At 38.5% G+C, this 14,851-nt stretch overlaps 2 protein-coding genes across 3 annotated transcripts; both read right to left on the reverse strand.

The window, feature by feature from the left end:
- Positions 1-258: 258 nt before the first annotated feature.
- Positions 259-10,083, reverse strand: mapk15 (mitogen-activated protein kinase 15). 2 transcript variants are annotated; one of them, XM_008421995.3, is made up of 15 exons: positions 9,854-10,083; positions 9,595-9,757; positions 6,621-6,719; positions 6,234-6,263; positions 5,632-5,722; positions 5,251-5,381; positions 4,991-5,154; positions 4,432-4,571; positions 4,291-4,348; positions 3,281-3,418; positions 2,677-2,782; positions 2,264-2,570; positions 1,992-2,098; positions 1,699-1,851; positions 259-1,155 (listed from the first exon to the last, which is right to left on the reverse strand). In XM_008421995.3, the coding sequence occupies exons 2-15, from the start codon at positions 9,697-9,699 to the stop codon at positions 961-963; spliced, it is 1,824 nt and encodes a 607-aa protein (XP_008420217.2). In that variant the 5' UTR covers positions 9,700-9,757; positions 9,854-10,083; the 3' UTR covers positions 259-960. The 2 variants fall into 2 exon arrangements, 1 of the variants encoding a protein (XP_008420217.2); XR_014089671.1 differs by having other exon boundaries at positions 1,021-1,155; positions 1,992-2,067.
- A 1,874-nt stretch (positions 10,084-11,957) lies between these two features.
- On the reverse strand, positions 11,958-14,786 carry vps28 (VPS28 subunit of ESCRT-I). Its single transcript, XM_008421996.2, has 10 exons — positions 14,656-14,786; positions 13,810-13,873; positions 13,668-13,696; positions 13,503-13,540; positions 13,330-13,419; positions 13,138-13,243; positions 12,942-13,043; positions 12,675-12,728; positions 12,490-12,581; positions 11,958-12,154 (listed from the first exon to the last, which is right to left on the reverse strand). The coding sequence occupies exons 2-10, from the start codon at positions 13,847-13,849 to the stop codon at positions 12,034-12,036; spliced, it is 672 nt and encodes a 223-aa protein (XP_008420218.1). The 5' UTR covers positions 13,850-13,873; positions 14,656-14,786; the 3' UTR covers positions 11,958-12,033.
- Between the last annotated feature and the right edge of the window lie 65 nt (positions 14,787-14,851).

Genomic DNA, 14,851 nt, shown 5'->3' on the forward strand with positions numbered 1-14,851 from the left:
GGTCCTCTTTACAAATCACTGCTGTCTTAACTGCCAAGGGTTAACTAATTTGTGAAAAATGATCTCCTGGGTCCTTCCCGTTTTCTGGGCAGACTCTGGAGGGCCTTTGGCCTGGAAACGCCTCGGGAGCCCCAGAACGAGCTGGAGAGTCTCGCTGGAGGAGATGAATATCTGGACTCCACGACTCCATTTCACATCAGTAAAAAACAGAAGGATGTTGTTTTGACTGGGAACACAAATAAACACACTTTTAATGGCTTTCAATTTGTGTATAGAAGAAGGTTTATTGCTGGTATGTTCACATAAAAATAAATCACTCATTGCAATCATTTATTAAAACATCTACTTGCATATTTTACACTAATCAAGTGCCCATCTTCAACCCAAATAGCCGATGTTTTAAAATGATGTTAAATGAGGGTATTGGCTTTGATTTAGTTTGATGTGAGAGCTCTTTGCTTAATAAAACGTTCAGCAACAGCGAGGTAAAACAAATAGTACTTCTAGTTCCTGATAAGTCCCTATCTGTGTGTGAAGAACCTTTCAGCACAAAAGAGAGCGAGCCATTATCCCAGATGATGGAATAGATAATGGAAATGGTGTTTATGCGGCTCACCCCCCCAATTTTTACCCAACAAACAAATGATCTGCTTCTCGTCTAGAGAAAATGACTCTATAGGAATATGGGACTTCAAAGCTCTTGTTTACTTTTAATGGTTAGCATTTTATTCTGGCAAAGAAAAATGTTGCGTAAATCCTTCAGCAGAATTACATACTAACCCCATCCAGTATGCTAGATGTGGAAGAGCCCATCGTCATAAGTCATGACCATTAACTGATGCAGTAAATCACGGTCTTTCTACACAGCTCCTGTTTTCCAGCTAGATGCCATCCCGTCTTAGCAAGACGATCAAAGCAAACTTTGTTGTACATTCAAATACTTGCTGATATTATGAAAAGCTACTGTTTATGGTGGCGGCAACGAATCAGATTATCCAGTTCTGTCTTGTTGATGGTGCCGTAGGCTTGGGTGTAGCTGCCTAATTTGGCCCGTGGGTCACCAGCGCCAGCCACGTTGCAGTTGTTCTGAAACACCTTCTTGCTGAACCGTGGTGGCGGACGAGCTTCACGAGCCTGAGAACTGGAGCGCTGGTTCTGCATACACAGAAATGGACATGATTTTGTTATTACTAGGTTTTAGAGAAAAAAACATTACTTAAAATAAGAAATCGAAATATTTTAGCGGCATTTTACAGACCAATACCAATTACAGAATTATTTTGAAGTAGAAAGAGGTTGAAACATAGTTTAATATTTTTCCAAAATGTGAAAAATATTTTTGTATTCAGCCCTGCAAGTCAAAATTTTGTAGAACCGCATTGTGCTGCAATTAACAGGTGGAAGTCTGATGTGAACCTCTTCCCGCTCTCAAGTTTTTTTATGAAGAAAAGCACACAGCATGACTGCCACCTCCATGCAGGCAGGCCAAAAAATATTTAAGTTTGGTTCCATCTTTCACATAAAATCCCAATAAAATCAATTGAAGTTTCTGATTCTGATTTGAAAAAAGTCTAAGATATGTGCCTATTTTTGCTAGGCACCATAACTATATTTGCATATATAACATAATGTTTTCACAATTCTGTCTTGGATAAAGCAGGAATAGAAGAGATAATGATGAGAGATGATAGAGTTTACCAGTGGAGCTGAAGAGATATGCAACCCAGACGTTAAAAAGGTGTCATCTTTGCGAACTAAAGGGTTGTTTTGCGTTTGACTGAGGCCCCAGGAGAAGGAGCGGTTGTGAACCACGGTGGCTGAGCGACCCCGCTGGAGAATCTGGTCCATGGACTAGTAAAAAGAAGGTAAAGAGCGAGACTCACATTGAAATGCTATTGAAGGAAATACTCTGACACAGACAAATCAAGATAGTAACACAAAACGTGGAACTAAACTAAACGGCGGCGTTGCTGAAGAACGCTGCTGCTTACATTATAGTTGTTGTCGTCTGCTGATGGTGTAACTGCGATTCCTGTTCTGGTTTGTCCTGCTGAGCTCCTGCTGGTTCTAGAAAAGTGAGGGGGCCGATTAAAACCGTCTGAGTGGAGAAAAGACAAATTTCAGTTTACCCCTCTCAGACAACGTGATGTTACAGTCTATGTTTAAGAGACGTATGAGTGCTAAAAGACAATTACTGTAGCAAACAAATATATTTTTGAACACAGTAAACCGTGGGAGATAGCAAAGAAATAAGTTGTCATACTTGAAGTGTGAGCTACGGGGTTATACGGAGGTTTTCCTAAGCGGTAACCAGGTTGTGGACTCATCTTCTCCGTTGTGATTGGGTTAGACGGATTGGTAGCCTCGGTTTTAGCGACCTCCAGGTGTGAAGGCTTATGGTTTGTCTCGCCTGTCTCCTCATTGTGTGTTTTCCTCTCGTTGTGGGATGCTACAGGGCCTTGCTCTTCTTTATCATCCTTCCTTGAACTGGGTTTCTCCTGGCAATCTCCACAGGTTCTGTTGTTTGGTAGTCTCAACGTCCCTTGGTGTGTTCTCCTTTCCAGCATCATCTAAAAGGAATTTAGAAGATTGAACAATTTTAATACCTTTGACCAAATAAACTTTAAACATATTATATGGCATACAGGATTTTTATTTTAGTAATGTTTTAATCACCTCGTATAATTTGTTGCGGTACTGAATCACAGATAATTGCACGTCGTCGTCCACTGCCAAGACTACATCGTAGTTGAGAGCTGGCTCTTTGGCTGGGTTATGGAATCTAAGGGGTGGGGGGGGAAACTGCATTTTAAATATTATTTCCATCATTAATATTATATACAGGTGAGATGTTATTAATGACTATTGCAACAGAAACAGAATTTCTGATTAATCCACATTTTTTACACCGATCTCTTAACCACTTGTCATCATCATTGTTCTAACCCCTTTGATATTTAGCATATCATGTGTGTCAGATGTGCAAATCTACTGCAGTGAGATTTCATCTGACTGACCAAACACATTACAGCACTTATTTAATTCTGTGACAGTGTAAAAAACCTTAATATAAATGCGTCTTTTATTGCACTTTAAAGGCAAAAAGACATCTATAATCTATACATTAGTAGTACAGCTGGAGAGCAAAGAGCTAAGTGAAATTAGAGACCACAAATCATCAAAGTAAGCAACCAAAAGAAGACAGAGATTCCTCAATAATAATTTTCCCACGCAGAAAACCTCAGCACTGCCATTGTAGTTGCATTGTAAGTTTTAATACCTGGATACATATGGGTGATGAAGAGCCTGCTCTGCAGTCAGCCGCTTGTCCGGGTTAAAAACTAACAAACCCTTCAGCAGGTCAAGGGCATCAGGAGGCACAGACGGCTGGAGAAGATCCTCCAAAGGCACCTGTGGTCTGGTGAAAGACAAGTATGTCATGAGTCAGATATTTAAAATAAATAAAATTACACAGCAGAGGACATGACAACTCTGAGGTGTTCAAATGAAAACATTTACCATATTTTCCGCTCTATAAGGCGCACCTAAAAACCTTCAATTTCCTCAAAAGCCGACAGTGCGCCTTATTGAGCAACAACAGGTAAGCAGCCGCCGACTTCATTTTCGCCCGTAGAAGAAGCACGCGGTGCATGCTGGGACAGTTGTCAGAACGATGGTTTGTTAATAAAGTTTGAGTGACCTATCTACCTACCGACCATCTAGAATCAGGTCGTCTGCAGGTCATTAACACCACGTTCTCCACGAACATGCTGTGCGCGAACGGAGAAGGGTGACCATCGTCCGGCCAAGTTTTAAAATAGGCCATTCATTGAAGGTGTGTTTTATAATCCGGTGTGCCTTATAGTGCAGAAAATACAGAAATTATGTCTCTACACCTGTACATCCAGAGAAAAGAACTGGTAATGTATTTACACAGCAGGATGAATTCAATGCATATCAAATCTTTCCAGGTTTTCTAAAAAAAAAAAAAAAAAAACACCTTCTAATAAAAGGTATTGTATCTTCTGAATCTAGAATAAAATGTCAAGGGGTGTGAATATTTTTTCAAAACACTGAATACCACAATAACAACAAACCTGCCATATACTGTATATTAGAGACATAGTTCTCCTAACTTCACACAGAATAAATACAATTTGCAATCACTGGAGGTCACTATAACACATCTTAATGTACACAACATAGAAAAAGACAAAGTCTGTTGATATATGTCTCCACAAAAGGATTTCAAACAAACACAGTAAAAAAAACAAAAAAAAACAGTCTTACTTCAGTAACATTCTCTGAATGACAGAAGATCCATATTCAGACTTGATGGCAAGAATATCTGGAATAACAAATGTATTTATTCAGTCCAATCCAAAAAAAAATAAGTTGTTGGGTATGTGACATTTTGACATTATCTGCTACCTTCTGGGCTGGGGTGAGGTATGGCACTCATGATCTTCTCTACTTGGTTGATGGTCGAAGTTCCAGGAAACAAAGCTTTTCCAAGCAGCATTTCTCCAAGGATGCAGCCGAGGCTCCACATATCCACACCGTTGGTGTACCTTTGGACAAGATTACAGCATAAGAGATTAAAGCGTAAAGTGTGATTAATCTGCAATGCTCCTCCTTCCCGAGAGTCAAGACCAACAGTGGTTAAAATATCTTACAAAAACGTGGTTAGGTTAAAAATAAAGTTCTTTGTGCCATTTAAAGCTAAGCTGAGGATTTTATTTAGGGGTTTGTCTGTCCCATAAAAATCACAAAAACGCATTAACATTTGCAATGTCCTGTAGACATAATTCCACTCTAAGTATGAATACTGTCCTGATTTTTTTGACTCCCCAGTTCTTAAGCTTGTTCTTTGGTTAAAGACAGGCATATAAGCTATGTTTCTCTTCAAATAAATTAAACTGAAGGAAAAAAAAAAGGCAGCTTGGATGCAGTTCGGATGGTGGCAACAGATGCTCATCACAGCTGATACCTTGTTGATCCCAGCAGGATCTCAGGAGCCCGATACCACCGCGTTGCCACATACTCCGTCAGAGCCGGGTTCCCACTGTCCTCCTGGATCTGGTTGAGAGATCTGGCTAAGCCGAAGTCACAGAGCTTGACGACGCAGTCTGTGTCCAGAAGTACGTTGGAAGGCTGCGAATGTAACAAATTTAGAGTGATCGCAGGCCGTTTCACGGCGCCGTCGCTTCAAACAAAAAGAAATACGGGTATGTTTTAAAAGCGCCTCACTTTTTCATCTCTGTGAATAACGTTTCCTGAATGGAGGTACTTGTTGGCCTTGAAGAGCTGGTACATAACGTAACGCTTGTGAATGTCCTTAAGAAGAGAGCCTTTCTTAATCACAGCATGTAAGTCGGTATCTGGGAGAAAAACAAAGAGGAAGAGCGACAGCTTACAGCTGAGACTTTAAATGCATAATACTGTCTGTGTCTGAACAGAAATTCTCATTCTGGTTTTTAATGTAAAAGTGCAGATGTTTAATATGGGCGGATGGATAGAAAGATGGAATGAGAAGGCCACCCTCAAAAATCCTCCAAACGTCTTTCTGTCATATTGTTAAGTTTTAATAGTTCATATTTAATAAGGCAATTTACGCATACTAATACATACCCATGTACTCAAAGATGAGATAAATGTCTTTGTCATTTTGGGCTCGGATGACGTTTAAGAGTTTGATGATGTTGGGATGATCTCCGAACTCCTGCACAGGGATTATCGTTTTTAATAGCAGAATCACAGAGAGCGCGGCACAGATTTTCTCTGACCTGTAATAAGCAGCAGGTAACGCAACAGCAAAGTGTAATAGAAACAACACATAAAGTGTCCAAACTGTTGTAAAACTTCCACCATAAAACACAGCACTGGAGAAGTGACGCAGAGCAGGGAGAGATGAATTTGGCCCCATGAAGCTGATTTCACCCAAGGAGAAAGAAAAATGTGTTTCTTATAAATCTTTCTTATAAAAAATTATCTGAACACGATGACAGGAATTTTAATATCACATTACAGTTTACGGTGTCACGTTCCAGACGAATGAATTATAAATGAACCGTTTCCTGCTAAGCCAAAGATTTTGACCCACATTTTTAATGCGGCGTACATTAGAGGATGAAACAGGAGACTAATTTGATAAATAAGTGGCGACGTATCAGACACACGTCTGAATATATTTTAGGCAATATATCTCTTTCAAACGTCAATATGAGTGTTACCTGAAGGAACATGATTTCTCTGAATGTCCGCTGTAGAAACAGAAAAGGAAAGAAAACTGCATTCATGACGTGAACTTTACAGGCAAGATGATGCAATGAACTGGGCAAACACAATCCTCCTGCTCTAATTAATAATTAGCTGTCTTCCCTGAAGGTGAAGGACGTTTATACAGAGAGGTTGTATTGCAGATCAGAAGCTCTCGTCTGAGACAGACAACAGTCCTGGCAGTCTTATTCACATCACAGAATAATATCATAACGTTAGTGTCACTATATTATTTCCATGTTTTCTGGTGTTATTTGAATTAAAATATGCAAGAGCAGCAAGAGTGCTTTGTGATCATCTTATGATCACTTACATTTACAATGAAAAACAGTTTTACCCACCTGCGCATCTGTCCTGTTTCTGAAAGCATCAAAGATTTTTTTCACTGCCACAGTCGTCCCCGTCTGTCGGTCGACTCCTTTCCATACAATGCCGTAGGCCTAAAACAGGAAGGACACTTCGTCAAACTGGTTCTAACACTTCCACTTTTGAGTTTAAAAAGCCTTTTTCTACTGGCAGCGAAGGACATTTGGTATAAGTGTAAAACGAAATGTGCACCAAATGGGAAAACAACACCAGATTTGTTTTTAGTTTGAATTAAAAATATCTAAATTCAGTTGCATGCATTACAGATCTATAAGGTACATCTTATGCTCTAGTGCACATATGTCAAAGTCAAGGCCCGCGGGCCACATCCGGCCCGCTAATCAATTATCTATGGCCCCCTGAATGATATTTAATTACTATGAGAACCGGCCCGCAAGCCAGAGCCGCCCGCTCGTGTTTTGCCCGCAAACACTACATTTCCCATAATGCAACGGTAGCCCGCGAAGTGACTACAGCGCGCCCAAACGGCTTCATTATTCATCAGCTCAGAGCATCACCCCGAACATTGATGAACTTGTACAAAAGATGAGACACCTCCAAGTATCAGGCTCAGCCTCAGACAAGTGAGCATCACAGAGCAGTAACGTATTTTCAGTTTATAAGTTTCAGTTAAATTTTTACATTTGTTTCTACAAGACGTGATTTTTCTTTGAATGAAGTATTGTTTTGTCTGTGTGCCATATATTTTTGTATTTTATTTTATTTTATTGTATTTATTTTTCAGTTGAATGGATTCAGGTAAAATTGCAGATAAGAGCCATGAGAAAGAATACAACTGATTTGATTTATTTTTTTACTTTACTATTTGAAAGCAGTGATCGGTAGGATCATAGAGCAGCACACTAATGCATTTTCAGTTTATAATGCATGCACTTTGATTTATGCATTTATCTTGATATTAAGAAACATATATTGTTTTTAAAAACAATTAAATTTGTTGCTGTTTGCCTCTTGAAAAATGTTTTCCCTTGAAGTTACTGACAGAGCCATAACAAAATATTGCTTTATTCATTTAATCGTTAAATAATATACACTGTGTTAGGTCTTGGTTCAATAGGCTATGTGCAATCATTTCAATATGTTTTAATAAACATTAAACCAGTCCGGCCCTCGGCTTGTAGCAAATTTGGTTTTTTTGGCCCTCTGTGTATTTGACTTTGACATCCCTGCTCTAGTGGTAATCTCCCACTGGGAAAGATAAACTTTCCAAGACACAAAACAATGGATGGATTAGTTAACAGGTGCCTGGACACCAGACATGTCAAAGGTCCCCCATGCTTTGTTACACAAGACAGTAAGACTAAAAGAGAAGCAAAATATCTTCAGCTGACATGGTTCACTTTTAGTTTTTTGTTTGATTCTGATTGTTCTTGATTTGGTTAGTTTTCCACCTTTTCACTCTCTGATCCCCTTTATGATGGTCTTTAATGTCTGTTCAGTTGCTTGGATCTTTATGTCGTATTGCATCGTTCTGGAAATGTCTAATTGTTTAGGGAGTTGATTTTTATTAGGTCCTGTTTTATCAAAGCAGGTATCAAGGCATAATCATATGGAAATACTTGTCAGAGTTGATGGAAAGATAAATGGAGCAAAAATACAGGACACTCTAGGAAGAAAACATGTCAGAGGCAGTAAAAGACTCAACACTGGAGAGGAGCAGCATAACAACTTTAAATATGGATTAGATCAAAATGCACGCGTGCATTCGATGGCCCAGTCAAAGTTTAGACCTAAACTAAGCAACAAAAACCTGTCACAAAAATGTTTGATCACAGATCTTTCCCATCAAATCTGGCTGAGCTGAAGCTATTTAGCAAAGAATAAAGGTAAAAAACATCTCTTCTTTTTTTGCAAAGCTGCTACAAACATTTCCCAAAAGACATGCAGCTAATTGCTGCAAAAGGCAGTCCTACTAAATACTAACACAAAGAAGCACTTTAAAACAATTAGTGAGTAAAAATGGCTGAAAGCAATTAATTATTTCCTTACACTTCACAATTATGCGCCACATTCAACAAATACATTGAAATATGGAGGTAAAATATGACAGGATCCAAACACCCTCCAATAGGAACTGACTGCCTTTGCATCAATTCCTATTTGATATATTTAAAAAAATAAAAAATAAAAAAATATATATATATATAGCCTCTCATTTGTAAAATACACTCTTGATACCAGTGTTATTGAAAGCGAGGCAAAAGTTTTGAGCCCAGAGAAACAGGAGGTCAAGCATAACACAGGCAGGGCATCAGAATACAGTGTTATTGTACTGAGGCCAGTGGATCAGATTCACACAACACTTGAGGGTCTTTGCGTATGACGAGCTTAGGCTCGGATAGTGGTGTATAACAGTAGTTATTTTGCATTAGAAAAATCATATATGCTTCTTTAAATCTACTTAGAGTGTTTTTAACTGCCCTTTGGTCTGATCCCTCACAGCCACAGCGCCACAGGTCATATGCAAACAAGTTGAACAGCTGGGGAGCATGAGTCATAGTCTCTTCTAGTTTAAGGAGCTGGCAGGTTCACTGAGCATTTACCAGCAGACTGTCTAAAAACGAGAGCATCAATTTGCAAACCTCTGTGAAATGAGAATGGCAAGAAACCAGTCAGTCAGAGTTTCTGTGTTTGCCATAAGTAAGGAAAACAAAAGGGCTGGACCTGCTGATCTAACATCAGCTGATCTGCTAGGAGAGAAAATAAACCACTTTCTTGCAACACTGGTGTTAACTGAGGACCATAAGTCTAGAGAATCTGAGGAATTTTTGCAACGTGATTGCACAGGAAAGCTGAAAACAATTTGCTTCAGAGGAAAGTTTCCCTTAATGTCATACATTCCCTTTGCTATTGGAGATCATTGCATGGATCAATGATCTTCAATGAATAACGCAAATCATAGTTAAGATAGTTATAAAACATTCTTACCCCTTTTCCGATTCTCTTCCTGATTTCATATTTGAGAAAAATGTGCTCCTCCACTTCTGACACTTTTACTGACTCAAACTTTTTGCTCATTTTTTGTTTGTCCATCTGAGCCAGTGCTTCACATAGAAACCATCATCATCATCATCACTCTCCTGGATTATTCCTGCGGGTAATGAACCAAAAGTCAAATGTGCGACATTCACCCGTTTCGTAGTTTATATGTTATTAATGCAACAGTGGAGAACTACGGTGGGATTACCTGACAACTCTCTAGCGACCACCCCGCTCAGACGCCACTTTTCACAACTACATTTGCTGCTTGTCAGGTAAAATGTTAGCTTCCATTTTCTTTCAGCGACTGAAAAAGTCTCTCTTTGGTATAATCTGCCAAATTTCAGCGTTAACCCTCGCTCCTACCTAACGTTTGACGTACCTTCTTGCTCCTTTACGTGGATTTGTGGCTACTCGTTGTTATAGTAACAAAAACGCGACTGGTTCTTAAAGGAGCCGCAGCATAGTTTTTTTTTTCATTCCCCCCTTTTTTTTTACAGTGGTAAAAAAGCAGAAGTAAAGTCTACTTTTTATACTTACCGACTTTGATACATTTCGGAGTGTTTAAGATTTATTAAATCACAGCTATTGAGTGTTTGGCATAGTTATACAACGAAAATCTAGTTTATTTCAATACTTTCTATCCGTGCAGGATCTTCATTATTATTTCAACCACAACCAAAGTAAAACTAAGATGTTCAACAGTGAGAGGTTTGTGTGGGAATAAAGATCTAAGATTGATGAAAATGTATCCTTTGTCTGATCTTTAAGTCTGAAGTATTACTGAACTAGCATAGTTGGCAGTTTTCCAAGTTTTCGAAGCTTCATACATGCTTATTATTGACACATTCCTCTCATCTACTTTAAAACAAAAAAATCTTTCTTTCTCAAGCAAATATCTGACTTTTCCTGAAATTTACAGATTTCAGTTGACACTGAAAGGCCGGTTCTGGAGCAGCATTTTTCTTCCCTGTTGAAACCCTCTCAGTCCACAGTTGTCCAAGACTGCAGCTTCAATGTGAACAGCAACAGTTGTGATTCAGCATCTTCCCGGTTGTTGTTTTCTTTGTCGTCTTTGAAAAACTTACACAACATCCAATGTTTCCCTTCCATCTGAGGGAGACAGTTTGGGTCAGGTAATTAAAACTTTGACACAACTGTGTATTCTTATCAGAAAATAATACCCCCCCCCACACCTCCAAAAAATACCCATCATTTGGAAGGCCATGCCAAAGCTCTCTGCTAAGTTTCCCCACAAGTCTGGTCTGCCCCATGAAAGCAACATATTTAACAGATCTCAACCATGTCTGGTCAGAACTATGCAGAGTAACTGAAGTTGCTTGGAGAATATTCAATTATTCATAGCACCCTGAACAAGGGAGGTCAGATCCATATGCACACGTAATCATTTTAGATGCATTTAGTTGTTCCATCTTAGTAGCACTGGCTAAGACAACTACGGTATTCTTTTCACTGCGGTTTTGCAAAATTTACTTTGAAAATATCCCCATTAACCTCTCAACATTGACACGCCGAAAAACAGATGACATTTTTTTTTAAACTTTATTTCTATAAAGGTGTTACATGCTTTCATTTAAAAATCAACACTACTATATACAATGATACATTTTAATAAATATGTCCTCCTCAATGGTGTTTCAAGGCTGAAACATATTTAGCCAGCAACATGAGTTTTTCTCTGTAAATTTCACCTCTAACTCTCCCTTCTAAAAAAAAAAAAATGGATTAGACATGCTACAGGATGAGAAAAATGTGATCAAAATAAATCCTTCCCGCTAAGCATCAATGTTATAGCTAAATAGATGAAAAGTTAAATAATCACCAGATACGATTTAATCATTTTTTTTTTCTTTTGCTGAGAAGTGATCAAATGTAAGATCAGCAGCTTAAGGCTGCTATTTTCTGTCTACAAATGCTTTTAGAGGACCCACACACAGAAAGACTCAACATGAGATGAAACGTGACAAACACAACAAACCCAAAGGCTTTAAAACGCATACAGGACACTCTTAAAGTAATGTATAGACTTCGGCTGCTGAACTTTTCTCAGAAACTATTCTTTGTTAATGCTTTGCCAAACTTGGAAACTGCCCTGACATGGCCAAACACAAAGAGCCAAAAAGAGGCAGAAGTCAGTAGGCAGCATGATGTACCAGAAACGGGGGATATTACAAGGCAGTGGAATGTAAACTGCACCAAACCCAATAAAAACAGAAACTAGACTTACAGAAACTGGCAAGAGAGTGACTGAAAAACTGTTCCGATATAAGTTCACTCCGTGCCAGAACAAGCAGGGGAAAGTATCGTTTTATTTTGTTTTACTTAACCAGAGTTCCAAAAAGATAAGATCCATGTTAGACAGAAGCTTTAGGAAGAGTGGAGGAAGCGGTTGAAGGCGTTGTAGGCTGATTCCAGATCGAAGAGCATCTGGCGAACCTGGTTATCATCCAGCTCGTCTGAGGCAGACATGCTGCTAAGGGTGGTCAACCTGCAGGAGAAACCCCGTGAGACGTGACAATACGCTGTGCTTCTACCATTTAAACTCTAACCTTGTTATTTGTAAAGGGAACATAAATATCCACAAATTTTATGCAATTACATCCATTCGGAGGTTTGCATACTTGTATGTGCGGCTTATTACTCTTTTCCCAGAAATGGCTGATTGCACATCAAACATTTTCAGTTAGAACACTCAACTCTGTCCAGTTTTTACCTACCTATCTAAACCTCTGACCAGCAACATAAAAAAAGCAACAAAACATATTTGGTACTAAATTGACCCTGGACTCTCCTAAAAGTATTGGAATAAAGCATGCAACTCACCAGAGGCTCACTTTGTCCTTTGCCTCAGAGTCTGGAGGCATGTTGCTCATCCTGTTCATGGTTTCCATCAGCTCTCTCAGGTCTGGTTGGATCTGTAGTCATGAGAAGTAATCACCATGAGAAAATTTCCACTTTTTACCTTTTTGCAGATTGCAGGCTTAATATGTGTGTAAAGTCAGAATCACCTCATCCATGGCTCTGATCTCCAGTCTCAGCTTGTCCATAACAGTGATGAAGAGCTAAGGTTCACAGATGGTGGGAGATAAGACAATGTTAAGGATGTGTTAAGTTTACCTTTGACAATGGTTTCTAGTTTCCGATATTCTGCCAGTAGCTCATGTGACCAATGGTGGAGTTGTAATAGGGAATAGTAATGGTATTCTCCACTCTCACTTCAAAATAGTTAGATATAAATTTACTCTTTGATACAGTGGTTGGGAGAAAGGACCTACAGAAACTATATCTGCGATGCAGCGGTTCAGGTTGCCCTTATCGTCTTTGATGGTAATTGGTCGATCTTCCTTAATCCTCTCCATTGCAAGTGGGCAGTCAAGCTAAAAGGACAAAATAACAGAGACATCAAAGTGGGAAAAAATTACCACAAAGCAACAGTTAGAAATGAGTTAAATAACTCTGATGTTTACTCACTCTGTATTTCCTGCAGAATTCATCGATGGAGCCCACGTCGGAGCCTTGCACCTGTTTGAAAGCAGCTTTATATTGAACCAAGAGTCTGGAGCAGGAAGCCGTGTACCTAAAAATACAATTTCCTCCAGATCAATGACAACGACGCATACGTTCATATTTAAAGGCTATGTGTTAAGCTGAAGTGGAACTTACTCGCTGGGGGATACGCAGTCTTTGATGTAAGCCTTCTCCAATGCCTGCAAAGTCTTTACAACAGCAAACAACTCGGCCATGTTGTCGTACCTTAAGAAACGAGATAAATCAAATGTCACAGCAATGACCAGTTCAGCTCAACTTTAAGCATATTGAATCAATGCAAAGCTTACTTTTCTCGTTCCCGTGCGTTTTTGTAAAGTTTGACCTCCTGCAACATAAGAAGGTAGAACGTTCAATTCAAACGAATAAATGTAAGTAAAATTTTTAAAAGCATGTGGACTTTCAAGTTTTTTTTCTTTAAAGTTTACACAACAATATATAAAAAAAACATTTACCTCATATAACTCAGGTTTGTTAGCCGGAGCTGTGTGGAGAAAATGGATGAAATTAAGTAAAATACTGGAGGTGACAATGCAATGGATGACACTTCAGAGGTCCTGCTGAATTCATAAAAGATGCACTTCGGATTAATCTTACCTGCACCGACTCCTCCACTGCCTGCTATCCCGTGGAACATGATGCTGATGTTTCAGACGTTAGCCTGAAAAATATTTGTATATTTGTTATAGTTTACATATAACATATATGACAAACATATAAAAGCAATCCATTCTTCTTTCTATAACGTTCTTTGTTTTAAGTCCTAAAAATAAAATTTAAATAAATTGTTCTTCGTTCTGCAATATGAGTGAAGCATTTATAAATCCAGGCTACCCTACCTCACTAACACCTTCCTAGGAATAGAAATTAATTTGTCTGGAAAACTGGAAATGAATCCAATCCGATCGTGTTTTTTAACATTGGCAGGAATTTGCAGCAGAAAAACTTATTTTGTCTTATATCTTTACCAACCATCTCTGTTCTGAGACTATGAAACATGCGGTTTTCTGTTATGTTATTAACAGAACTAATGAACATTGTTGTCATGACATGACATTTATGAATAACTTCACGGTTTGATCTTCGAATCCTGGCCTGGTTAATAACAGTGGAAATGTACAATATTCTTGGCAAGACACTGACATTACCTGGAATAAGTAACAACCATATGATGTATTCTTTTCAAAAAAGTCGATTATAAATTAAAAGTTTGTTATTTATATAAAACTAAATAAAGTTAAATGTCGAAACAGTCGGAGCTAACTTGTTAGCACTTCCTTAATGCTTTTGTGAGACTGAGCTCCGATATTTATGTATTTTTAACCGATAAATGAGACGTAAGGATCACGTACCATATTACTATACATTATAACTCCAGTGTATCTATTAATACATCAACGAAAATGTTACAAAGTTAAAAACTAGATGACATATTCCACTTACCCGTTCGATAAAATGCTATGACACAGATGTAAACACACCCTCAGACCAGGACCAGCATACGTCAAAATAATAGGTGCCCATTACGCCTCTGGAAAAAGCTCCAGAAGTAGGTATGCTTTATAAAAAAAAAAGATCATCTGTAAGTATTTAGTGATATTCCATTAGATTTAATATTGTTAAGATTTATGTTTTGTAA

Source organism: Poecilia reticulata, chromosome 11, assembly GCF_904066995.2.
Source record: "Poecilia reticulata chromosome 11, P_reticulata-male-v2, whole genome shotgun sequence".
In the NCBI taxonomy this organism is placed as follows: domain Eukaryota; kingdom Metazoa; phylum Chordata; class Actinopteri; order Cyprinodontiformes; family Poeciliidae; genus Poecilia; species Poecilia reticulata.